This window comes from Boleophthalmus pectinirostris, unplaced genomic scaffold (assembly GCF_026225935.1).
Source record: "Boleophthalmus pectinirostris isolate CB_2022bp ecotype Guang Dong unplaced genomic scaffold, ASM2622593v1 HiC_scaffold_18, whole genome shotgun sequence".
In the NCBI taxonomy this organism is placed as follows: domain Eukaryota; kingdom Metazoa; phylum Chordata; class Actinopteri; order Gobiiformes; family Gobiidae; genus Boleophthalmus; species Boleophthalmus pectinirostris.
This window is the reverse complement of record NW_026571133.1, coordinates 16,477,005-16,502,733: the sequence shown is the minus strand read 5'-3', so window position 1 is coordinate 16,502,733 and position 25,729 is coordinate 16,477,005. Positions and strand designations below refer to the sequence as shown.

General features: G+C 36.3%; 1 protein-coding gene across 4 annotated transcripts; it reads right to left on the bottom strand.

Moving 5' to 3' along the window:
• Positions 1-12,580: 12,580 nt before the first annotated feature.
• Positions 12,581-24,426, bottom strand: il17rel (interleukin 17 receptor E-like). Of its 4 annotated transcripts, none has more exons than XM_020926669.2 (18): positions 23,931-24,426; positions 22,510-22,534; positions 21,419-21,568; positions 20,773-20,882; positions 20,156-20,270; positions 20,002-20,046; positions 19,755-19,930; positions 19,026-19,097; positions 18,902-18,956; positions 18,668-18,828; positions 17,142-17,186; positions 16,600-16,654; positions 16,116-16,258; positions 15,590-15,655; positions 15,456-15,510; positions 14,269-14,382; positions 13,870-13,929; positions 12,581-13,193 (listed from the first exon to the last, which is right to left on the bottom strand). In XM_020926669.2, exons 1-18 carry the CDS (start codon positions 24,069-24,071, stop codon positions 13,072-13,074), a joined length of 1,710 nt encoding a protein of 569 aa, XP_020782328.2. In that variant the 5' UTR covers positions 24,072-24,426; the 3' UTR covers positions 12,581-13,071. The 4 variants fall into 4 exon arrangements, with proteins under 4 accessions (XP_020782328.2, XP_055009437.1, XP_055009439.1 ...); XM_055153462.1 differs by having other exon boundaries at positions 19,755-19,912; positions 23,931-24,223; XM_055153464.1 differs by having other exon boundaries at positions 19,755-19,897; positions 23,931-24,223.
• Positions 24,427-25,729: the final 1,303 nt, after the last annotated feature.

Sequence of the window (25,729 nt, the reverse complement as noted above, 5' to 3'; positions counted from 1 at the left end):
ATGAACGCACAGGACTGGTGGAGGATATTTGTTATTAACCCTTTGCAAAAATGGATAATAAATTCAATGTAAAATATATTCAAGTCTCACGCCATATTCAGTCAACGAACCTGTGTGTCTATAGTGGGTGGGGAAAAACACTGTCCTGGCATTACCAGGTGGCGTTGTTGGCAACTTTACTACCTTGAAGTACATGTACAAATATGCTGCTCTGCTACATAAGGTTAGGCAACAAATTGTAAATAGACCAAGTAATAGATCTTCAGATATTTTCAAATAAACTAACTGGCCCCTACAACTCAAAAATGTTACAACATCAGAGTAATTTTACATAAGAAGAAATAAATTACACAGTTTAATTTTAATTACAATTTCTCTTTTCCATTTTGTTCTTTCATAATCATCTCTTCCCCCATTGTGTGCAGTTCATTTAAAATACTGACAGCCAATAATGATTTGTCTGAAAATCTTTCTTTGAAGGGCTTGGGTCCCTTGCATATAATAATCAAGCATACTGGTGCATCCAACCACTACTACCCACGCCATTGTGGAGTAGGGGGGTGGGCAGAGCCCTCTGAAGTCATGCCAGCTCTGAAATCAGCCTCATAACACGCACATGCACATATGTTGGGTTTCTATACTTTTTGGGGACATTACATTGACTTACATTAAAACCTCCTAGGACCTGAACTCTTGCATGGCATGCTTTACTGATTTCTCTTTGTTATTTAGGCTGATTGGGACCTGATGAGTGCAAAAACAAAGAATTATATTTTAATTATATTTTATATATTTATATGTCCACATATGATATATAAAACATTCACTTTATGTTTTAATCATTCTGATGGAACTACAATAAAGTCACAACTGAATAATGATTTGCAAAAAGTATTTCAGTGCCTGAACAACCCAAAATGTGTTGGACATACAGTATGTGTACACATGTGTGGACGCCAGGTCCTAGGAGGCTACTTTCCTGGACATGGATTCTTACCTTAACCATAATTAGTGTTTACATAGCCTTAACTTAAACCCTGACCTTAACCTATTTGAACTCATACATTAAAGATGCATTTCGCAACTTTTCTGGGGGAGGATCTACTACCTACTTGTTTCCATTGAGATGTTATTGCTTTGCCTGGAATGTTTCACTGTATGACATTAAACATATCCATAGCATTTATTCATTATGGGTGTTTCTATTATTCAAAAATACAATCATTCCAGCCTTTGAATGGGGGCGACTCTCCACAGATCTGAATTGTCATGTAGTGCTGTAACGTGTTTGTCTCCCTCATGACAGATAGATTTAATCTATACGCAGGAACATTCCAGACAGAGCAATAATATTTCCATGGAGACATCAGTTGGAGGACCCTCCACTAGAAATGTTACGCAGTGCACCTTTAACTTTAAACCACACTGTTGATCAAATTATAAATTATTTATTATGAGGTCCTGGTTTTGTCACCATAAAAGAGGCATGGACCGAGACTGTATACAGACTTGAGTCCCCACAACCTTACAAATACACGCCCGCACACTCACACTCACTCAAACTCACGTGATAATGAAGAAGGGAGATTATTGAAGGAAGGACCTGGCACTGTTCCACGCACAGGCCTCTTACCCCCCACCCCCATCACTGCTGCTTAGTGCACAGCAGGAGGTCCAGCAAAATCCAACGTAGCAGAAAAAAGAAGATACGCAGCTTCTACCATTGTATTTCCTGTGTTGTTAGAAGCACCGGCAGAATTATCTGGGAGGGTTGGAACAATACACGTCAGCAGAGCCCGCATCCAGACAAAGATGTCGCATTGGGATCAAAGTCGGGAGGCCTGTCAGAAACACAGCAGGAACTATGTCTCAATCAGAACAAATCGATTCAATTACTATCACTCACACTCTGAAATCCTCCCAAGCCCTAGGTAGAAAATATTACATTTTGATTGTTTTTTTTGTTTTTTTTTTTAAGAAAAAGTAACCACCTGCTAAGCATGAAACATATGTTTTATCATAAGTTGTTGTATTGTAAAGAACAATAGCTAACAGGTTCAAAAATACATATTGTTTTATGAAGCTCTCAGGTCATAAGCTGTATTGTGAGATGTTATTGTACAGATGCCAGGAGTTATCAAGATGAATGCATGATTCATATTTTTGTATTGATGATAAATGTATATTTTTACATACTATGTAGTCATAAACCCTGTTTATAATCCTTATTACAGAAAATGCCTCTTATCAATTTCAGGTTCTTAGTCCATGTTATATCCCTTATTTGTTCAAAGGTACCAGATAAAAGAAGATTTTTGTTTCCATTTTTACTGTTAATCTCAGTGGTTTGTGACATGTGGATATAAAGCATAAGGCTGGGAGAAAAAGGCAAAAAAGAAAAGATTATTCCCTTCATATTAATCAGTTCATTTAACACAAAAAGACACATTTCACAGTCACATTTATTCATTTAAAGGCTGAACTCCAATCAAAATAAGCATTTTATTCCAAAAATATTTTTTGCCTCTCAATCAAATGTGCTCAGTTATGCATATTAAAGTCATAATTTTCTTTTTCATCATTTGTTATTGACCTGAACGACTAAATCTCAATAAAAAAGATCTGGATTTTGTCTAAGGGCATATCACTGGGAAGCTAACAAGCATTTTTAAATACTCAGATAAGAAGGTCATTGGAATCTAATAGACCCATAGACTGTATAAAGACGTGAACAAAGTGAGTGTCATGTCACCTACAGCTTTCAGCACCACTCAAAAGAAGCTTGCATTGTTAGCGGTTATAGGAGGGAATCTGGACCCAGGCTGTTAGGATTTTTTTCTATGAACAAGCTAGAAAAAAAACTAGATCATGTAGACTGGGTTATTACGAACATTTTAAGGCCCAAATGACAAGACTCACAGCAGCAGTTACAGAGAGAGAAGCAATAATATTCCAATGTCAATGGGAGTCAGGGTCAGTAGAAGCCAGAAGAGCCTCCATGCTCACTTCCTGTTTGGAATTCAGCAGCTAGTGCGTTAGTTATGTCCATTTATATATGCAGTCTATGAATAAACCTTGGATGCCATGGTCCTGGAGCATTATCATGTTTTGTGTATGCTCTTCAATGCACCTGTGTGAATCCCACACCCACCCACCGAGTGTGGAGTCCCCACAGCTGGCATGTGCTCTGACCCCACTGGTCAGAGGTCACAGGTTGCCTTCCAGCAGATGGACTGACTCTGTTGCTATAGCGATTTACTCACAGGGCGCTAACGTGACAACAGGAGCCACCGAAAAGATGAGTGAGTCCGGAGTGAGTTGGCGTGTGCCAGGGTCACCAAAGGTCAAAGGTCATTCACACCCCTTATACTGCTGTCCTAGCACTGACCCGGCATTTATGGTGCAATCCCTTATGATCTGACCTGTGTTGAAATGAATGGAGAAGAGGATCTGCTAATTAAAGCTCAGAGTTAATCCTAAAGGTTAGCAGTCATTATTAAGACTCTAGGAGGGGGGGGCAAAGAGAAAATTTAGAAAGTAGCTTAAGTGGGGTTAAGATGTCATGCATAATTTTTCTTGAATCTAAATACCAATTCAAGATGTGACATCAAAATAAAAATTCTATTCATTTGAAAAATTCAGCTATAGTGTAAAATTGAGTTGAGTTATACAGGCAAATTAAAGTTTCACATATTTAAAGGATACATATTATGCATCTTAACCATTTCATAACATCTTTACCAAGTAAGCGACCTCATCATAACTACTTAGATCCAGACAAACATTGTAAAACTAGAAATGTAAATTTTGCAGTGTAATTGTGTGTCATAGGGGCTGGAAAAGACAAAAAGCTCATATGATATCACTGCCCACCACTGTCCCTCCTCTGTGCAACTCCCCCCCTCATCCTCCCATTGCTCTAATCCGACTGCTGTGTTTACTGATGACTCAAGCTTGCCGTTCCTGTCCGGATACACGTGAACAGGGCACCTCCAGGCCTGATGCACTGATTTCCACTGTTTACAGCTGTGGACTTTACTACAGTGACTCACAAAGAAACAAAGGGAGCTCTGTGTTCCAAAGTGTTTCCAATTTGAGTCAACAAGGCCTAGACAGTAGTGTGCCTTCTCTTTTATCTGAATGCTACTACCTTCAAACTTTTTTTCTTCTGTGGGACTGGGGATACCTAAGATATTAGGATGTTTTAATGGAGTTCAATGGGAAATTTCACTGAACACTGAAACACTGAAGTCTGAACTAGTGGTTATCAAACTGTTCACACTAAGTACTCAGAAAATATCTAGCTTTTTGAGTACTACCAGAACTAAACCAGGTCTAAACAAGAGCTAAACCAGGTCTAAAATAGCACTACATTACAGCTAACCCAAAATAGGAGGATAAACTTGACTTATAATCAAGTTGACACTACAACTGAAGAGGAGTCCACGGACAGAACAGACTTGCATACTGCAGTTTGAGAACCATTGGTCTAAAAGAGTTCTGATAGAGCTGAACTTTGCCGTAAATTTGCTTTGCTTTTTTGTTTCTTCTTTATCTCAGCTGGCCTTTTCAGAATGAAATAAATACATGAATAAAGGAGCCCTATGTAACTTTTCTGGTGGGCAAATCTCATGTGTAGTTGTTGTGTGCATCAGATGTGCCACCATATGGCAATAAACTCATCTATGCATGGAGACACACCAGACATAAATACATAAATAAATTAATAATCAGGATGAGAACAAACGAAGTCTTGTCTCAGACCACGGCTAAGGAAAGTAACCGTACTGTAGATTGGGATGGAGCCACAGTTGTTGAGACAGAAGACAATAAACACCATCGCTGGATAAAAGAGGCAAAATAAATCTTTAAAGGTGCGTACATAATACACTAAACAGAGCCAAGGGGGCCTTCTTGCTTTCCCACACTTAGACTTAGACTGCAGATGGCGCTCACGTCCTTCCTCTCCCTGAAGGAAGATCGCGCCTAAGACTGTGTAAATCAGCCGGCAACATACATCACAGTAACATCAGTATTTGATCAGGGCGCAGTATTTACACTTGTATGCAGTAGTTATACATACATTTTTTCCACTCATACATTTTTGCTTTAAAAGTTAAATTATTAGTCTGTTGGAGCAGGCAGGACAGCACAGTAAAAGTGTCCATGTACTTATAAGGTCATCTTCCCGTCTCCCTCCCTCCTCTCTCCCTCCCATCATCTTGAGGACGTCCTTTACCTTGTCACCTGTCACATCTGAAATCTTCAGCGCTTTTTCCTCTCATCTGTTTATCCCCCTCAGATTTCCTCATATCATTACAGCCCAAACATGTGCAGCACCATCACATTTGAAAACACACCTCACTCCAATTACACTAAGTGCCCTTCAACAAAGCAAGCCAGTTTCGCCAATTAAATGGAGGTCTGACATAAACAAATGTATGTATGTTAATGTTAAAATGCAAAGTATATAAGTGCTGAAATATCACAAGTAAAACAACCAAGCCAGTATAAATGATGTCCAAGTAGCCCACAACTTTCTCCTGTCAATCTTCACCGCAGCAGTTTAAGCATCAGGATCCACAACCTCTCCCCCTGGTCTTCTTCACCAGTATCATATTTCTCTTAACATATTATTAACATATTATTTATTGTCCTCATTGGGAGGTTAAATCTCATCTTCGACCAGTACATACAGCCATGTCCTTGGGCAACAACACTCCCATACCCACCAGATTTTGTGTGTGAATGAGTAATCATGTTCAAACCAGAAGTTGGTGCAAATTGTAAAAAAAAAAAATATTTTTGTCATTCAACTTTGGGACACAAAAATTAATAAAGTAAATAACAGATTAATAAGATAGAGAAAAGTTTGAAACTCTTAAAGTACATGATAAATCGAAACTGTTATTATTACATACATACACTTTTACCCTCAGGACTGCAAGGAATGTAAAATAGCTGTAAGTTCATAGACTTCTATTAAATTTATTCAAAATTTTTTATTATTTTTTTACATGTTCGAAATTTGAGAAGGGGAATTTCTGTCATTAATAGTGCTCCTCTTAAAAGCCTATTGGAAATCCCCTCCCCCCTACTTCCTCTTCTCCACTGATGAACCTTTCACCCTTGGCCCACTTTCCCAGCTCCACTCACTCAGTATAGATACATAGTATGTGCCTGTACCTGGGGCTCTGTATACACCAATGTGCTCTGACTTGTACCTAAAAGCAACTATTTGATTTTAAATTTCCACAGTACATTCAAGGGGCATCTTTGTGAGCCTGAAGCCAATCTACAGAGTGAGTTTTTAGCACCGGCGCTCCCCGATTATCCGAGTGGGAACAACACCCCATCGGAATGTCTGGAATTCTCCATAACAAGGATTAGCTCATCCCTGTCTGTTGTCTCTGGTCCTCTGTGTTTGCCATTCTTTCACCACACAGGCTTAAGAGTCCCATATATGGTCATGTAAATTGAATAGTGATAAAGACAAGATAAAAACAAAAGTAGAAGAAGCACTCCAGGCCTGAAAAGTCCCATGATGTCAGATTTGTTGTTGATGTTGTGAAGGCTTTGTGATTCTTGAAAGTACACTCATTGGTAGGCAGCTGCTAGGAGCCATGTTTGTTGTGAATATCCAGGGATAACCAGTAAAGCCCAGACGACATGACATCATGGGGGGATATTTCCAGCATGACCAAAACACAGGCTGCGGGGAACAACAACAGTCTGTTTAAGTGGCACCAGGTAGGCTTACAGTGGAGGCACATGCACACAGCATGAGTCAAAAAGTCATCAGTCATAAACACAGTTATTTTACGTTGTTACTATGAGATGAGTCCATTTGATCAGGAACTTTATATATGTTTAATCCATTATAATACTAATACATACATTATTAGTGGGTAGTCAGTGTTAGGCAAAACACTTTTATTTGCCAATTAACTTTAGTTTGTGTTTTTGGGTAAGTTAAGAAATTTGTCTTTGATATTTGAAAATCCAGATATTAACACTTCAGGATTTCAAATTGAAAGTTCCCAAGGTATTCTGACTTGATCCTTAAGTGAATCTTAAGTGCTTCTGTGAAACTGAAAGTTAATGTTATCTCTATATCTTTGTTTCACATTTGCAATCAAGTGTCATGGGAATGCCAACCTCTCCCAACCAGAAATAATGTTTACTTTAAAGGGACAGTATGTTAGATTAAAATTTTTATAAACATGACCTATCTGTGTCTCTAGATATCGGACCGACATGGTCTAATCAAATATTTATTTACTGATAATAATTGTAATACTGATTTATTCTTAGTTAAAAAAAAAACATTGGACATGCTGTGCAAGTTGTTTATATATAATTTGGTGCTTTGGTTCTCAAGAAGTTTGTCCAGTCAGAGAGCAGAACAAACCTCGCATATGTCTCTCATTTGGGTAACCAGTTTCATTGCTGAAATCCAGTTGGTTTGAACCTTAAAGGCAGCTCCTGCAGCCATTCATTAGCACTTCATTAGTCAGTGCTAGTGTAGCCTATGCAGCTCAGTGAGTGAATTCTGGAGGCTTTCACATGAGAGCCGTCCATATGCTGATAATGAGGAAAACTGTCCTCTATATGCAGGTTAGGTATTCAGACTCCAGTGAGAAGTGAGTGTAGTAGGGCGGACTACTGTTCTTAACATGAAATACAATTAATCAATTTACAAAGTAATGAATGTTAGCATGGTTAATCCAGGACGTCAAGCTGTGATATTATGTTGTTAAAGATTATCATGCTTTCCCAAATGTCATGTATTATCTTGCACAACATAATACCACAATGAGTCAGAGGATTGACATACTGTACTGTACCAAGTATCTGACAGTTTATCCCGTATCATAGTGAAGCAACAGATTAAGGCCTTAGCCGACCAAACATTCTGGGAGAGACGAGTTCACTCAAGAGGCAAGCACAGATTATATCATAAACAAACCAATGAAATCAATAACTGGATGTGCATTTAGCAACATGGAAAAGATCCTATAGTGCGTGTAAGCCTCTTAACTGTGTAAGGTTCCACAAGGATTAATGCTCTGCTCATGTGTATGTCCATATTATCTATAGGCCACATCTGAGCACTTTAGTTAATAAATTGTATTTAAAGCTCCAGCTTCAGATCCAGTTCCCTAAACTACACAATCATCTGAACACGCTAGTATAGTTGAAGTCTTTGGGGCAGTATCAAGTCTTGGTCAACAGCGACATCTTGTGGCAGCCATTGGTTGGCTGTGGTGCCGATCAAACTGGTACAGACGTGAACCAGAAAAAAAAAAAAAAAAAAAAAAAAAGCATGTTTTTCAAGGTATTTTTGAGAGATATTTTTAATGGCATATTATGCAATATTCCAGCCAAAGCAATACCATATTCATGTAGACAGACAGATTGGGGATGATGGACCCTCTACCAGAAAAGCCACATAGATTTCAAATAACATAAACACATTGGCATGTATAAATGTATTTTTTTCTAGCTGTAAAGTTTTGATAGTCTAGTTTGAATATTCAGCCTAATTGGTTTATGTTTTGACTCTTTAAATCATCAATAATTAAATTATCAGTGTTGTTTAAACTTACTTGATTAGAGACTTAATCTGCAAATATGAACATTAAGACGTTTTACTTCTGCTTTACTAAATATTACCAGTAGATGTCTGTGTAATCCCTCACTCTTACAGGTAGGACCTATAGCAAAAGCAAAAAATTCAAGTCAAGTCAAAAGGACAAAGGTTCAGAGTTACCACTAGATGTCGTCCCATTTACACATCTAGGATTTAAACAGAAAAGGGACACAGTTGAAGACTTTAACCCTTTGAATGCAAATGCAATTCTGAAAATGCATACATTGGTGTAATATTTAGTTAACCAGCCCATAGGACACTATTTTTTGATATATATTCTTATGATGAGGAAACAACATCATATTTTTATATGTGATGTTGTTTCCTCATCACAAATTCTATATGTTGGGTTTTGTTTCATTCACACATGGTCAACACAAAAATCCTGTTTGAGTTCGTTCTCTCAAACAGAAAACACTTTGTACTACCTTGTGATGTCATGTCACAGTGATTCTTAAAATCATTGCACAAGGTAAAAGGTAGCTGTTGGCTTGAAAACTACATCATGACATCACAAGGTGGAATAGAGCATTTTGAGCTCTGGAAATAGACAGCCTAATAATAAAGGGTTGCAAACATGTGTGAATGAAACAAAACACAATGTAAGTTATGTTTTTAAGGTGGTAACAACATTTTAGTTTATGAACTGCAATCATGCTTTAATGATAACTCTATAGTTTCTGCAATAAATTTAAAACAAATAACAATGATAATGGTGAAGCACGGGGCAGAGGTAACTGTAAATAACCTTGGTACAATCCCTCAGTCATCCAATTGAATTTCTTCTTTTGCCTTGGTAAAAAGATAAAATAAACACACAAGGTGATGCAGATTATGTGCTTTTATCCAAATAATAATGCAATAAATGTCCATAGAAAAAAACAAAAAGATAGAATTGATGTTACACACTAAGGCCTTGTACTGCCTTGTTATTATGGCATAATTATTGACGTGAGGAGTGAAGATAGTACCAGTTCACAACAAGCTACGACTTGTCTCACTAAACTGGAGCTGGTAGTAATTTAATGGTCAAATGATTTTATTTGCCTCAGCTTAACTCAGAAGTATGCTTCAAAGATAAACAATGGGGCCAAACTGGTTTCAATAAATGCTTAAAATAAAAGGTTAAGGGCAATTAAGGGTAACATGCTGTGCAATGTGCATCAATGCAATATTACAGTTGTTGTCTGTATATAACTGAACATGACACGTCATTTCAGCAGTGGCAGTTTCTTAACATAATTCTTCTCATACATACAAACATTTAGGTTCTCAACAGTCCTGCATTACACAAAATTTACCTTTGTGTGCTTTGAGTCAGAATGTTTTTACCTCATCAAAAACAAACCTGGAGTTGTGTTTTGTTTCATTCACAGATGTTTGAGTGACCCTGGTTGAGTTAACAGCTACTTTTTACCTTTTGTTCATTAGAGAATGGCAAGCAGGGCTTAAGTTATCCAAATGATTCTTGTACAGATGTATGAAGTTTAAACAGTGGAGCACTTCTTGTATTACCACATGACATCACAAGGTGAAGAGTTTTCTGTTTGAGAGAAGAATTCAGGATTTGTGTGTTGAACATGTGTGAATGAAACAAAGAAACAAATGAAACACAGCTCTGTGTTTTTGATGAGGAAAGAACATTACAACATTTTATTGCAAGGATTTCATTAAATTAGTAATATTATCATTTGGGTACATTTTTGGTTAGTTTTGGTTTAAAGTGAACTTTTTTTTAAACTTTCTTTATTTTGTTAAATGCAGACAGCGATCTCAGATAATATGAATGGTGTTTGGCAAATGTTAAGACTGTATCAAATTCCATTACTTGATGTATTTTCATTGTCAGTATATTAGTAAGGGCTGAACTTTTGACATTAGACAGTCTTTATTGTTAGGCATATGAATCAGCAACTCCCTGATATCAGCGGTGTTCCTTTACTAACTGTGCCTGGAAGTGTTTGCATGATTTCTAATAAAGCTTTTATTCTGTGCACAAGGAAGCGTTCTGTTCTGCACGTGTGCAACCATGCTTTTTAGGTGTTCAGAAGTTCCTGCCTGTCTGTAAATGTAAACATTCTCACATTCCTGCTTCCTTCCTACTTTTCATATTTGATGACAGAAATGCAAAGACACCACATATGAGAGCTTTAAGTGTCATTCATAAGCTCATATTTGCATGTGCTCGTTTCTGCAAAATATAACATAACAACAGCGTGTCTCCTGGCAACAGTTTTAAAGTAACCCAATTTCCTTGTAAGTTTTTTTGGATGCTGGTCTACTAATGTTGGCTGTGTGTTCAATAAAGTTTGAATATGTAAAAGTTCTGTGTCCATTTGCAAAACTGGAGCAGGAAATTTTGGAGAGATTTTAATTATTTTCCAAAGCATTTCCTCAATTTCAGAGGTCAGTTTACCAAACATGCATTGACTATCAAATGCCTGGACAAATTTACAGCTGCAGTCAAATAAGATAAGGCAACTTTGTATGTGTGGATTAGATACCGTCTTACTAAGTATAGCCAGTATTTATTTATTTAATTACATTTTGTGTGAACTTCTTACCATTGCACAAAAATATTATTGTGAATAATATAATATATATAAATATAATAATAAAGCTAAAATAATATAAATAATTATAATAAATTCTAAATAAGTAACAAAAATAGCAAGAGACTGGTGTCAAATATGGCATAATTATACAAATTTATGTGTACAAGTACAAATAAGTATAGTACAGTAAATAAAGAAATACAGTAATATAAAATATATTTCGACTATATACAAGAGATGGAAGGAGAAACAGTGCAAAGATCAAGTAGTGATTGACATGACAGAGGGTTATCTATTATATAAGGGTGAGTTGTGGTTCAGTTTCAGTTGAGTATGGTATGAATATATTCCTGTATCGCTCAGTCTTTGAGTGGAGATGTTGGAGCCTGTTGGAGACTTCTAGGCAATTTGGGAGTAGTGCTTTGCTTAAGGACAGCAGTTTTTACCACTGGTGCCATAATGGCACAGTCCAAGTACTAACCAGACCCAGCCCTGTTTTTGAGACCTGATGACAAGGAGGTTTGACTGGTTTAGACCAATTCACTGACTTAATAAAATAAATAAATAAATACTGTATCTTTAGACATTTCCTATTCGCAGATTTCAAGAAGACTGATCTCTGGATTGATGAGGTCTTAATCTTTGGGTGTTCAACATTCTTGTGAAGGAAACAATAATTGTAAAAATTGTAAAATGTAAGTAGTAATGTAACTGTAAAAGTAGAGCATGAGTACAGACTCTACTTTTACAAGTTACTGGAGATCTTCTACCAGTCTGTGGTGGACAGTACTTTGTACTTGACTGGGGTCTGCTGGGGGAGCAGCACCAGTAAAAGGGACATTGGATGGATTAACAAACTGATCTGTAAAGCTGATTATGTGTTTGACTGTGAGATGAAGACATCCTGAAATATATTTGTATTACTATATTTCTCTATTTTATTTTCATTGTACACATACATTTATATGATTATGTCTTATTTGACACCAGTCTCATGCTATTTTTAGAATGTATTATTTAGAGTTTATATATCATTTATATTGTCTTTGTTATTACTGTGTGATGTGTGATCCTCTATGTCCAAATAATTTCTCTTGTGGATCAATAAAGTTTCTGTAAGTCTAAATCTAAAATAATCCACCATCACACCAATCATCAGTCAGTTGGTAAGTGATAGTCAACATGAATTTCTCGTTCCTGTAACACATATGCCCACGAGCCTCAGCTGAGCAATTTGCAGCTATCATATTCACTTTGACCTTTTGTTTATTGTTGATGAAACTAAAAATGACAGACAAAGTAATATTTAGCAGGTGGCATGAGACTAAAACTGAAAAGTTAAAATTGTTGGTGATCGTGGTTGAGACCAGTACAATATTCATTCACCATTTATTTACAAGAATATGAATGATTTTAATGTTTTTCAAACCATATCTCTATGTATTTATAATAAACCAAGACAATAGAGATACATGTTTCATTGAAAATACATCTCCATATAATAATATAACATAATATAGTAATATAACATTAGACAACAATGATTAGTACATAGCTGCAACCTGAGTTAATACAGTATAAAAAGAAATTGCAACAGTTAACACCAAACTCCAACATCAAGAGAACAATATTGCTACATAAAATGACAAGGGAAAAACATTCAGAGTGTCATTAAATCGAGAACATAACACATTTGTAACATAGTTTTTCACAAGAAAGTTTTAACCCAAACAGTGGGTGCGTTAATGCTTCACCAAATACAATGTGCATAAAGTAAATACAGGCTCGACTTAACATGATTACTAACAGATGCTATTGCCTTTTCCTCATTATTGTTTTTGAGTTCCTGGTCCCTGTAACACATCAGTGAGACAGGAGGTTGGTCTTCTCATTGCTCCTATTCTGAGGTGAATCGGGGACAAAGACTGTCCCAAGTAGAGCAGATTTACTGGGCAATGAAGACACCATAAATACAGGAGCACAGCCTGCATTGGACAAAACATAGGAAGATGAGTTTTATTAAAGGACCCACATCACAGTATTTTCTGATTTATGTTATGTTTCCTCATCAAAAACAAACCTCAGCTTGTGTTTTGTTTCATTCATAGATTTTTAACACACAAGCCCTGCATATTTGGGCTGAGTTCTTCTCTCAAACAGGAAACACTCTGTTCCACCTTGTAATGTCATGTGAAGGAATTACCAATCTCTACTGAACAAAAGGTGAAAGGTAGCTGTTAAGATGAAAACTACCGCTTCATGACATGATAAGGAGGAACAGAGTAATTTGAGCTTTGGAGATGATAAAGTGATGTGTGAATGATGTGTGAAACAAAAAACAACTCCAGGTAAGTTTTAGATGAGATAACAGCAAATTACATGGGTAAAAGCTCACAAGAGTACTTTTTGCACAACTTAGGACCTTTAAGATTTAGATGTGGAATATGATCTCGGATATTTTTGTTATTGTTATTCTTCTAATTTAAAATTGTTTTTTTTTAAAGATTTTTTCATGCACATTTGCTAGTTTCTGCAGTTTTATTGTTAATGTGTAAGTAAATATCAGTGATTTGGATACTGGCCCCAAGAGTATGTTGCATTGTGGCTGAATTGTTTGTGAGTACAATGATACAATATTATAATAAGGTACAAAATACAGACCTTTTTGCTTTTCATAGTGACATGAATCATCTTTCCTCTTCTGGATCCTTCTCTGGTGAACTATAAGAGAATAAATATTTTTGAATGGATTCATTATAATCTGACAGCAATAGAAAAAAATGTCAAGTTTTCTCCAAAATGTTACCATTAAATATTTGATCCTGTGAAAGTGGAAAGTGTGTAGTCTTTATAATAATAATAATAATAATAATAATAATAATAATAATAATAATAATAATAATCATCATCATCATCATCATCATCATCATCATCATCAAAAAGTTCTTGTTTTGATAGTTAATCCCCTCTATGGGAACAATCTACACAAGAGCTCTCCTAAAAAAGCGTTATCTCCACAGTGATGGAAGAAGGGGAGTTTAATTATTATTTTGAACTTACCAGTTAACCAAATGTGCAGCATCAAAGTGGTAAGAATGACAAGAGCAAGCAGGACTCCAGCTATTACAATGATGCATGTGGGATTCACAGACGTATTTGAACCTGTTTCTAAAACTGTGGAGCAAAATTAAAAATCAATAACAAAACTTTATACATGAATGACATAACATAATCTAATCAATGCTACCAGAGCTCGCATAGCATTCATTAGTTTACTATTTTGAAATTTAGTTGCAGCAGGACAGCAGAGGATGACGGTTAAAGGGCCCAACTTTTCTGATCTATTTATGAAGAATGTTCCCTCATCAAAAACATACCTGGAGTTGTGTTTTGTCTCATTCACACATGTTAAAATCTGCTCTTCTACCATACAGGAAACACTTTGTTTCAACCTTGTGATGTTATAAGGTAATACAAGAAGTGATAAACTCAATACACCTTCCTACAATACAATTTAGTTCCTGAAACTGATAAAGATAAAGGGTAGCTGTTAACTCAAAAACTACCATGACATCCCAAGGTGGAACAGAGCAATTTGAGCTTTGAAGGTGTAGGCAGACTAATAATGCAAGATTACTCAAGCATGTGTGAATGAAGCAAAACACAACTCCAGGTGTGTTTTTGATAAGGTAACAATAGTATAACATGGCTTAAAGCTCACATAAGTCAGTTGGCCTAATATGGGACCTTTAATGGTAGAGTATGTTCTATTAGGACTAAAGTTTGATTTAATTTGTATTTTATTGTGATTTTAATGTCTTCCTTATTCTGTAAACCCCCTTGAATTACTTTGTGTACAATTGTGCTATACAAATAAACTTGCTCTTCCTCCTAAATCCAACTTAGAAGTGAAAACAAAGTCCTTTTTAAGCATGGTGATTGAGACTAAATTGAGATAAGAAAGTCAGTAAAAGTTAAATGTTTATTGTAGGCTGTGCAGACAATACACTAGATATTGTGCACAACTGTTAACTTTTCCCAGAAGTCAGCTTTTTACAGTTATGACTTCATCTACCATTAAGCCAAAGTGGACAGTTCCTGGAGGTTCCCTTTGTTCTGGGTTACAAAGTGCTTGCATTAAATTACCCAAGGCAAACATGTGGAACAAGGATCTAAACATGCACTCCAGAAAGTAATAGAAGAAGTGGAGAGATGATATCAGATAAAACCTCAAAGACTATACGTACTTGGATCAAAACAGTGAACCAGGGTGGCTGAGTAGAGTACATCCTGGCGTCTAACCTGTTTCAGCAGAAAAATAAATATAGTTGTCTTTGTACAATAACTTCTAGCTCATCTTTAAAATATATCTACCACATACCTGAAGACAAAATGTTCTGTGAGGAAGCTCACTTGGTAATGGTACTGCAACTGATTTCAGCTTCTCCTGAAAAATATTCAAATGATTTGCTTGATTTATTAAATTACATTATTACATTATTGTTTTGCCTGGGATGTTCCACAGAATTGCATTTAACTTATCTATCTTACAGATGTTTTATTGGAAAGCATAACTTAATAACTTAATAAACATGTAAGAATAAATACATTAAACATACATATTACAAATAATATTACACATTTCTCAGGCATTTGCATCAAATCGTCTCCAGACCTCAATAACTTTTGCACCAGAGGAAGGAGACAGAACTTCCATAGGTACAATTTTTTCTATGACACGGTTGCTTTGTAAACAGCTAATTATAAAACCAATAAAATACAAACAATTTCACAATTTGGAAGAAAGCCAACTTTTAAATTTCACTTAATGGCCCGGCCTTGAACATAATTACTAAATGAATGTCTCTATTGTCTATGTGTCTTCTGGCATGTATTGTCACACCCACCACGTTGATGGTGTAGTTTTCTGTGGACTGGCAGGTTTTTGGTGGCACTGCAGCCTCCACTTCACACAGCTCCACTAAGAAGATCCCAGGAGCAGGTGAGGTCAGCAAAACAGCTCCCTCAGGTTGTCTTGACAATTCCCAAGCTGTAAGCAAAATTAAACAAAAACTTTATGTCATGACTGTTATCATATATGAGTCATTATATCTGCAATTAACTTGCTGATCTTTAGCCCAGCAAAGTGTGTCAAAGTGTTTCCAGACAAAGTTCAACAAAACAGACTTGCATTTATAGACAGCTGTATATGATAGAATATAAATCTTATTACATATTGTAGAGGTGAAACTGAACATCGAAACGATAATATTACATGGTATGTCACAGGACTGCAGTCATTTGCAACAAAACCCTCTCTGACTGGGACTTTGTGCCAGGGAGGACTTCTGGAGTAGAAAGATAGCAAAAACAAGATGTTTTAAGTGTTACCTGTGAATCTATCACCAAAAGGACATCGGATCCAGTCTTCAGAATTTACAGAAAACTAGAAAAGACAAAAAAAACAAAAAACATCTCAAATGTTAAAGAAGGCATGTCAAAAATAACATACTGCTAGCATTTCTCTATGAATGAGTACATATGTTAAACATTTGGAAATGAAACAAAAAACAACTTGAGGTATGTTTGTGATGAGGGAAAAAGGATTCAGTGGGTTCAGAGTTCAGAACTCAGTGACTTTTTCCATGGGTGTATTGTGTAGTTCAACAGAAGGAAAAAAAAAGACCTTTTACGTGTAAATAAATCACTTCTGTTTTTTGCGCATGCATTTCTGCTTTCAGGTAATTTTCCTTTTATTTTTAGTATCACCTAGCCTCATGGCTTCATTTCCATCCTCTGAGAAGTTGAATTAACAAGACTGTTTAACAATACAAAGTGTCAACATTTTAAAGGGCAACTTCCTATTGTTTGTTATAATTATTCCTATTCTTGAGTTCATCAGAAAATATATATTCAAAATAACACATTATTACCTTCATGCACAGCTGCGGATGTGACTCGACACCAGTGAATTTAACCTGAAATGAAGAGATATTTGATAATAATATATCAGTTAACTAGTTTATATTCTTCTGTCAATTGTCATAAACATTCAACATTCAACAATTATTTTGCCCAATAATCTTAATCTTAATATATAGAATACATGGTGGCAGAAAATATATTTACAGAAAAAAACAAAATTCACCTATTATGACTGTAGGAAAGAAGACATACCTAAGTATATAAGTAACACGTTTCACTGTAACTTAAATATCTGGCTCCAGTGACATCATTAGGGGGCTTTTATTTTTAGGACATCATCAAATACAAAGGTTTCATCGGAAGCTATTTTTAACTGGAAAGAATTCTTTTGTTAAGTGATGGATCCAGTTTCCTTACAGCTCAGGTAGCTCTTTCCTTTGTTTGTAACTGTATCAGCGTCTATATTTGAGAGTAGTAAAGTGGTAAAGCTTGTTACACACAGACATTAAAGGAGTACTAAGGAATGGCTCCATGTGTAACTGTCAATCTTTGTGGGCATTTCATTGTTGTTTATTGTTGGACTGTGCTCTTTTGTCTACTATCTTAAGTAACTCTTGTGAAAGAGAAACAAACTCTTTCTCTAACCAGCTAAACTAAGTATTTTTTTTTTTGTCATTCAGAGTTTTACAAAGCTTTAAGCCAGTGTACTTGTCATGTGAAACCTGGTGAATATAGACAGCTAAGGTAAATACTTTTGTGATCCTATGTTTGAGAAAAAGCAGATTTCTAGGTGCAGTCTATCTGTCACTTTCTGTATATAAATACAGAGGGAAATCCAGGTAGATTATCAGTCATTTCCATTTGTAAACAGAGTCAACTAAATCTGCTCTGTCACACTGACGAAGCCACATTGAATTTTCTTTCCTGTATTGCAGTGATTAGCTAGGCTGAGTCATCAGCTGGTTTCACTTCATGGAAACCATCTGATCTTGCACACACAGCATTAGGATTCATTCACTCGAAGGTACGCGGGTACTTATTTAACCAATTGCTGCTATTTGGTTGTGACATATGTTATGCGCCGCTAACGGGCCTAACTGATATATTAAGCTTTTCCCAAATCCCATAGGAAGAAGGGCAATAACGTCCCCTTGATAAAATTCACCAAACATTCTCTTGTTTTGGCTTTAAATCCTCGATCTCGGGAATCGTTGCCAACACAGAATGTATGGCTTCGTCTACATCCATCTTGACCACTTTGTTTACTGTTGTGCTGTACCACAAAAGGGACCCAGACAGATGCTTGAGTTTGACGTCATGGCTTCACAGCTCTTCGCTAACCGGCCAGTGCGTGATCTACAACTTCCGAGGTTCTTGCAAACCATCTAGTAGTATATTCTGATTCCTGACCTAGTCGCCGGAGAGAAATAAAATTGAGCTGACGCACTAGGTAGCGCCAGACAAGCAGGTGGCATACCCTCCACTACAAACGTTACACAGTGCAACTTTATATAAATTCTGCTTGGACCTGTACCTTTTGCCTGGTGACATTATGCGTGGTGTTTGGGAGATCGATGCATTCACCATGTTCCTGTTGGCAAAGTGTGACCTGCGCAGTGACCGGACACAAGGGTTGCCATAACAGTGACGCTTCAATGGGGTCAAAGGTTATCCCAGCCCACAGTTCCTCCACATCTGAGAAGGGTAATGATATTGAATAATGAGTTTTGTATTCCTACATTAAACAATGAGTAATAGTGAGACTTACTCTGTTTGAATGGGCAAACCTGAACTCTGCGTGCATCAAGGACAGCGGACCAACCCTGTGGCATTAGTATATTAAATTAATATTATTCACATAGATAATCACTACTATCTGTGTAAATATTCACCTCAATGCAAAGACAAGGCACCAGTCTGGAATAGGAAAGAGTGGCACTTTTAATAGTATCCTCCTTCTTTATCTACAAGGCAAAAAGAAAATGTCAAATCAAAAATATGTATTAAAGTATATAAATCTAAGGTATTAAAATGACAGCATTGTTGATATATCTGTGATGTATCTGAGATTGTAACATCAGCTAAAACTCAGTCTTGGCTCTAAATAGAAAGTACAAGAATGTGAGTAGCCAAATGAATATTAACATATTCGTTTGGCTACTTACAGGTTGTGTACATTTTAACAGCTATGTTGAAGAACACTTTTACAAAGGTTCTTTAAGATGCCATGACATAACTGTGGTCCTGACTCTGGTTTCACCATTTCAGTGTGTGGATCTTGTTCCAACTATTATTTACTCTGGCTTCTGTATCACATTGTATACATATGCCACATGGCAGGATGAATTTAGAACACGTCCTAAATGTGATGTCAGTGAACCGTGTAGGTGTTGGACTAATAGACTTAGACAAACTTTACTTATCCACAAGTGTAATTACAGAAAGACAGTAGCTCACACATTACACTATAATAACAAAGTACAAAATAATATTCAACATAAGCAGCAAAAATAGCAAAAGACTCATAAGTCACGGTTATGTGATTTGTATGTGTAAAAGTAGAATAAAAAATATAGTAAATATTGTATATAGTCTGTATAAAAGAGGTCTGATGGGCTCACCACAGTCACAGGCTCAGTGCTCATACAGATGTAGCGTTTAGCATAGCACAGGCGCAGGTTGTAATTGTGGTCTTGGCGCATCTCAGACACATTCACAGTGATGGACTTCTCCTCTGGATTCACTTTGTACAAGAGTTTACCTGCTGAGATCCACACACCCGCAAATGTAGGGTGGGCTATGTTAATGTTAGTCAAATGCAACAGTATAGGGGTTGGCTTTTAATAACAAATACAAAGCTACACTTACTGATGCAGTCAGGAATATGGCGTTGAAGATCTTCATTACTGCAACCTGTAAAATAAAGCACTAAATATTTCTAAAGGTTGAAAGGCATTATACAGGCTTTTGCAGACAATTGCACTCCATAAAATATTTAATAGGAATAACAAGCAGTAGTTACCTGGAGCTGTATATACTTGAGTCCATTTGATGCCACAGTAAGAAGGGACAGTTTCTACTGTTATTTGGACTTCTTGACGCAGTGATATCATAGTACAGTCATTTTCTATGTCCACCTACACAAACGTTAAGTAAACATGTTCATTTGATGATACAAACTAAAATATGTGTTTTCATAGCATAATAATGTGGTTAAGATTCATTTTGAATAGCCCATTAGAGTCAAATTAGAGCTATGTATGGAAAGGAAATAATTTTACAAACTAATCTCTGGACCAGTCTCAAGCCTGGATGAATTAAATATGGTTACACTCGCTGAGGATCTGCAGTGTAACCTATGTCAGGGTCTCAGGCTGAGACTTTCAAAATAACTACGCAACTGACCTGAGACTACACACTATTGTACACTGAAACTTCGAAAATTAAAAGTTGCAACCAAGTTTTGGTTTATTGTATTTATTTATGTAGTTAATAGCGATCTAATTTAAAAAAAGGATTAAATAAAAAGTCATAGTTTTAAAATGGCATTTTAAAAGTATAACTACCACTTTGAGAACCACTGACCTATGCCCCTTTAAATAGAAGACATACGATAAGATATTTATAATTATGATGTACCAGTGGTTTTGGCAGTGTTTCCGTCAGCCTGTCTTGGCTGAATCTGATGACTTTGCAGTTTGGGATCAGTCCTGCGCTCGAGGTGCAAATGGATACACCGTGAATAAAGTCTGAAAAACATAATAATCATGGTGAGCAAATGTATTGTATAACTTGAAGCCCCAAAACATTATTTGAAATCCACAAATTGATCAAAAGACCACAGTACAGCCGAATATTTTAGTACCAGGAAGTCAGTATTATAGAGTCACTGTCACACTGGAAGGACTTTGGATTCTCTGTCTGTAAAATCTATATTTTTAGATGCTGTTAATCTGCCAAAACACATACACACTAACTGGTTTATCATTAGAGACAGCAGCAGGAACCAGTATAAAAATAACTTTATTATTGACATGTGTACAGATGAGTCATGTTGATGAAATATTTATTTTTGCTTGAGTACTAAGGTCATTTGACACAGCTTAGTTGGATCAATATAGAATATAAATTAATTTGGACATATGCCTTTAAAATAAGTTCAGGTGATACTGGAGCTGAATATTGTGCCATATATTACCAATGCCTAAACATTTCACTGCCATGAAACAACCCTGTCTATTTTAACAATAAAACACATGATCTATTCTAGATGACATGTCCCCACCTTTTATTCGCATCCTGGTTTGAATTCTCAGATGCATTGAGCACTTGTGTCTCTCCTCACACCTCAGCACTGTAGACAGACTGATGTTCTGAAAAACTGGTGATGTTTTGAAATCCTCGGGGGGGCTCTGACACAGCGAAGGGAATAGGACTAAGAAAGCAAATTAATAACATGTTAGGAAAATGTGAATGATACATTTGTAAATACATTTGAAGAAGTGGACCGGACTATGCCTAAGATTTTCTTCCACTGGTAGCTTATACTTACTGTTCAATGTATACTTAGAAGACTACTATATATTAAGTTAAGTTAAGGTTTAGGCATACTAACTCAACATCTCCATATGTATCTACATCATTCAATGCCACTCTGGCAAATTGATCATTTATAATGATAAGCTTTTTGAAATGTATGTTATTAACAATAATTATGATCTTTTGTACTATACAGTAGCTTGTGTCTTGTCTGGCAAATCCAGAATGATATCTCTCTCTCTATACAGATGGATGTCAGTCTGCTGCCCATGCCCTCCGTCGCGCTTCGACGCCAAACGTGATTGTGTTATCACATTTGTTTATTTTCAGTGATCCATATGAAAATAATCTGCCATTTCCCCTAGTTTTCAGCTTCCGCAGTGTTTTCCAGTCCCTTGAGAAATGTGTTTCTATTTTTTTCCTTCCAAGCTAATCCACCTGTTAATCTGAAAATGGAGAGATACCAATGACCACATTTACATATTCATTAAGTATTAGAGAAGTGTGTATGTTGGATCCCAGGCAAGCCTATGTCAGGAGTTCTGCAGCTTCATAAAGAGTTGTCAGACACAACTTAGCACTTGTAACAAATATTACAGGCGTCTTTTGTCCCATATATCTGGCTTCACTCTGTTTCTCTCAGAATCTGATGGCATAAGAGGTTTTCAGTTTCAGTGTTCTTGTCATTTTTCCCTAGAATTATATGCACACATTTAGGTGTGGCTCTGTTTCGGAAAACCTTTATCTAAGAGATATTTTTGGCAACAGACAAGATATTTAAAAGGGTGCAAGATAAAACATGGTCATTTATGATAATTATAAAACATATATACTCACAGTTGGTCTTCTTACAATCAAGACCCTACAGAGAGAGAAAGAACAGTTAATCAGGCTGACTCAAGATTTTAATGCTCAGTGAGAGTGTTTAAAAGGAATGGTTTGTCCTTTAGCTTTAAAAAGAATAACAAATACTATAGTCAGTTAAACTGCATTTATATTGTGAATAGATTTTTTGCATATTGACAGCAGTATTTGAGTGAAATAATTTTTCCTTTGAAAGAATTGCCAGGTTTTGTAGCTGCCACAGATGACAAACTGAGATATGCTGATTTACTTGCCAGATAAACCAAAATTACAATGTGTTTACAATGAGTCTTTGCAAAGCAATTAAAAATATAACAGGGAATTCCCAGATGAGAATTTTTACATCCTCATTCATGTAGAGCATGCTCTGTACTAGTGCAAAACTTCAGATACAAATATCCATAATTAAAATGTGTTACATTGTTCAGGTTAAGAATTGTCCCTTATGCATATTAGGTTAAAGGGGCACTGTGTACATTTTTGGGGCACTGTGTACGTTTTTGGGGCACTGTGTATGTTTTTGGTTGGTGGTCTGTCACCTGCTTGTTTCTATGCTGTCTTGCTCTGTCTGGAATGTTCCACACTGTGACATCAAACAGCTCTACCTTACATTTATTCAATTACAGGTGGTTTTACAGCTCAAAAATACCTAGAAAAACAGGCATTCTGACCATGAGTGGGGTTTGCCTCTCCACAGACCTGTAACTTGGTCTGGTTTGGTCTCCCTGAAGATAGAAAGGTTTAATACCATACTGTGAAACATTCTAGCCAAAGCAATAACATTTCCACGGAAAAAAGCATTGATGGGCCCTTCACCAGAAAAGTTACACAATAACTTGCAACAGTGAGTGAAAGACAGTAATAGTGTAAATGAGCGATAGGAACCACTGCATATCTCTGTGATGAATTGCATTGTGCTTGAGGGGCTTTACTGAAAACTCAACAGCTATAACGATATGCTGGTACTCCAGTAAGTTCATCTGATAGTGTTGCTGAATTTCTGTCTAATGAATCAAAGCCACACACCTATACTTACAGGTATGTTACAAGTACTACACTTGAGAAATCTATGATGAACAGTTTATGCATATGTCGCTGCATACGTAATAAGTAGGTGATAGACTATTAAAGGTTACATACAGTTTTACTTTATGAAATATTTGGCTTGTACACAGTAGAGCTCAAAAAAGGCAATTACACATAAATAGCTTTAACCAAACCTTTGCTAGAGGATAGGTTAAAACTCATTACTTTACACCTTACATTCTGTTACATTCCTTGCTGGTTCTCCTTGTTCAATTATTCCCAATTTTCAATAAAAAATAAATGACAAAATATAAAACAATTTCCATAGCTAACTAAGTCCGAGCAAAGATAGCAGTAATTAGTTTTACCTGTGAACATTTGGTGCTACAAGCCTCTATCCTCTCCAGTCCCTTTTGGTCTTCTGCAGCTCCTGTCAAACTTATGCAGCAACATATCATCAAGGAAACTAGAGGTAAACATTTCAAAAAACAGGTGACAACTTCCTCCATGTCCCCAGCGGCCTTTCCTCCTTGTCTTCGTTTTCTGAGTCGTGCAGGAAAGATAGAGAGCTAGATTATTTTTTGTTTTCTATGAGCATGCCTTCAGTAAATGATGGAGAGTGTTGCAACTGTGCTGGGTCAGAGCCAGACTAAGAGCTGTACTGTAATGGGAGGACGTAAATGTCAGAAAAAGGGGGCGGGACTATTATAATTGTATAATTTAAGCAAACATGTTAGTCATACCAGGTGCTAGTCATGTTGTCATCCTGCTTATGGAGGTCAAATTACTGGCAGTAAGACAATAAAAATGTACAGATCCCGTTATTTCCCAAAAAAGGACACCCAGAAATTTGCAATAGTGATTTACAACTAATACCCATTTTGTTTTTGAAGTCATATTTAAGCTAAATAATGCAAGAAAACTGACTCAACTTACGTTTTCTTGATTTGCAGTTGTTCTGTTGTACCACCCATTTTTCTAGGAAACTTTTGTATTTCCTGCAAAGATAAAATAATATAAAATAATAATAATAATAAGGGTGAAAAGGATCACACGAAAGTTAATCTTCTACCTCACAATGGTACAGATGAGAATCAAACAAATTGTGAACAACTAAAGAGCAAACCATCCACGGGCTGTGAACCTATTGTGTTGCCCCAGGGAGAACCAGTATAACCTTTTGTCAAAATGCCATTAAAAAAAGAAAAGAAAAGAAAGTAAAGTAAAAACTAAATGGACTGCTTCTATTAAGAAAAAAATCAAGAAAATGATAAATGTCTCCAATGTGTTCAGCTTCTGGGAAACAGGAGGACAGTTCCTCCCCTTATCTTTCAGGCAATGAGAGGTCACATGGAAAGATGAAGAAATTTTAAAAATAACAGAGTTGCAAATGGAAATTTGTCTATAAAATATAAGACCAAATGCCATAGGAAAACTGAAACTGATGAAAAGGTGACTCAACAGTCCCTTATCTAATCTGAAAGCAAAACTGAAATGTGTAGTGACATCATAAAATAAGAACACTGAAAAGACACTGAAAAAAGATTAATCATCACACAATTACAGTTACAACAATTACAATAACACATCTTGTTTTGACCTAGCTTGTGGTTGGAAGTTTCCTTCAAACCCTGGGTACAGGTGTTTTATTTGTTTCACATCCAAGACCAGATAAAAACATTATTTGTAAAATAGCTCTATCTACTGGGACTGGTTAGTACTACAGGTGTAGCAATAAACCTGGCTGCAGGATAATACTATCTACAGCATCATATAGCTATAGGCCTAGATATTTATTTGTAATATTATATGCATTCATTTTAACGAATACTACAAAAATAACAATTTCATAGTGCTACTGTGAACCTACCTGGTGATGTGGTAATGTTTCAGGCCTACTGCTTAATTGACAAAGGCGGGAGAGAAATTAGGTTATTAGGTTATTACATATGCTTGGTTGGACGATAAATGAGGCTAGATTATATAGACTTTTCTGTGTTGTTGATATGCCCATTGGCTTAGTACACAGACTACAATATTGATCAGTATTTTCTGCTCTTGACACTGGCCGTACAAAGAAAAGCCACAGCATTTTGCAGCGCTCATCCGCCAGTGTGTCACGTGACCCGTTAATCGCGTGTATTTCCGCGTTGACAAAGCTCGGGCT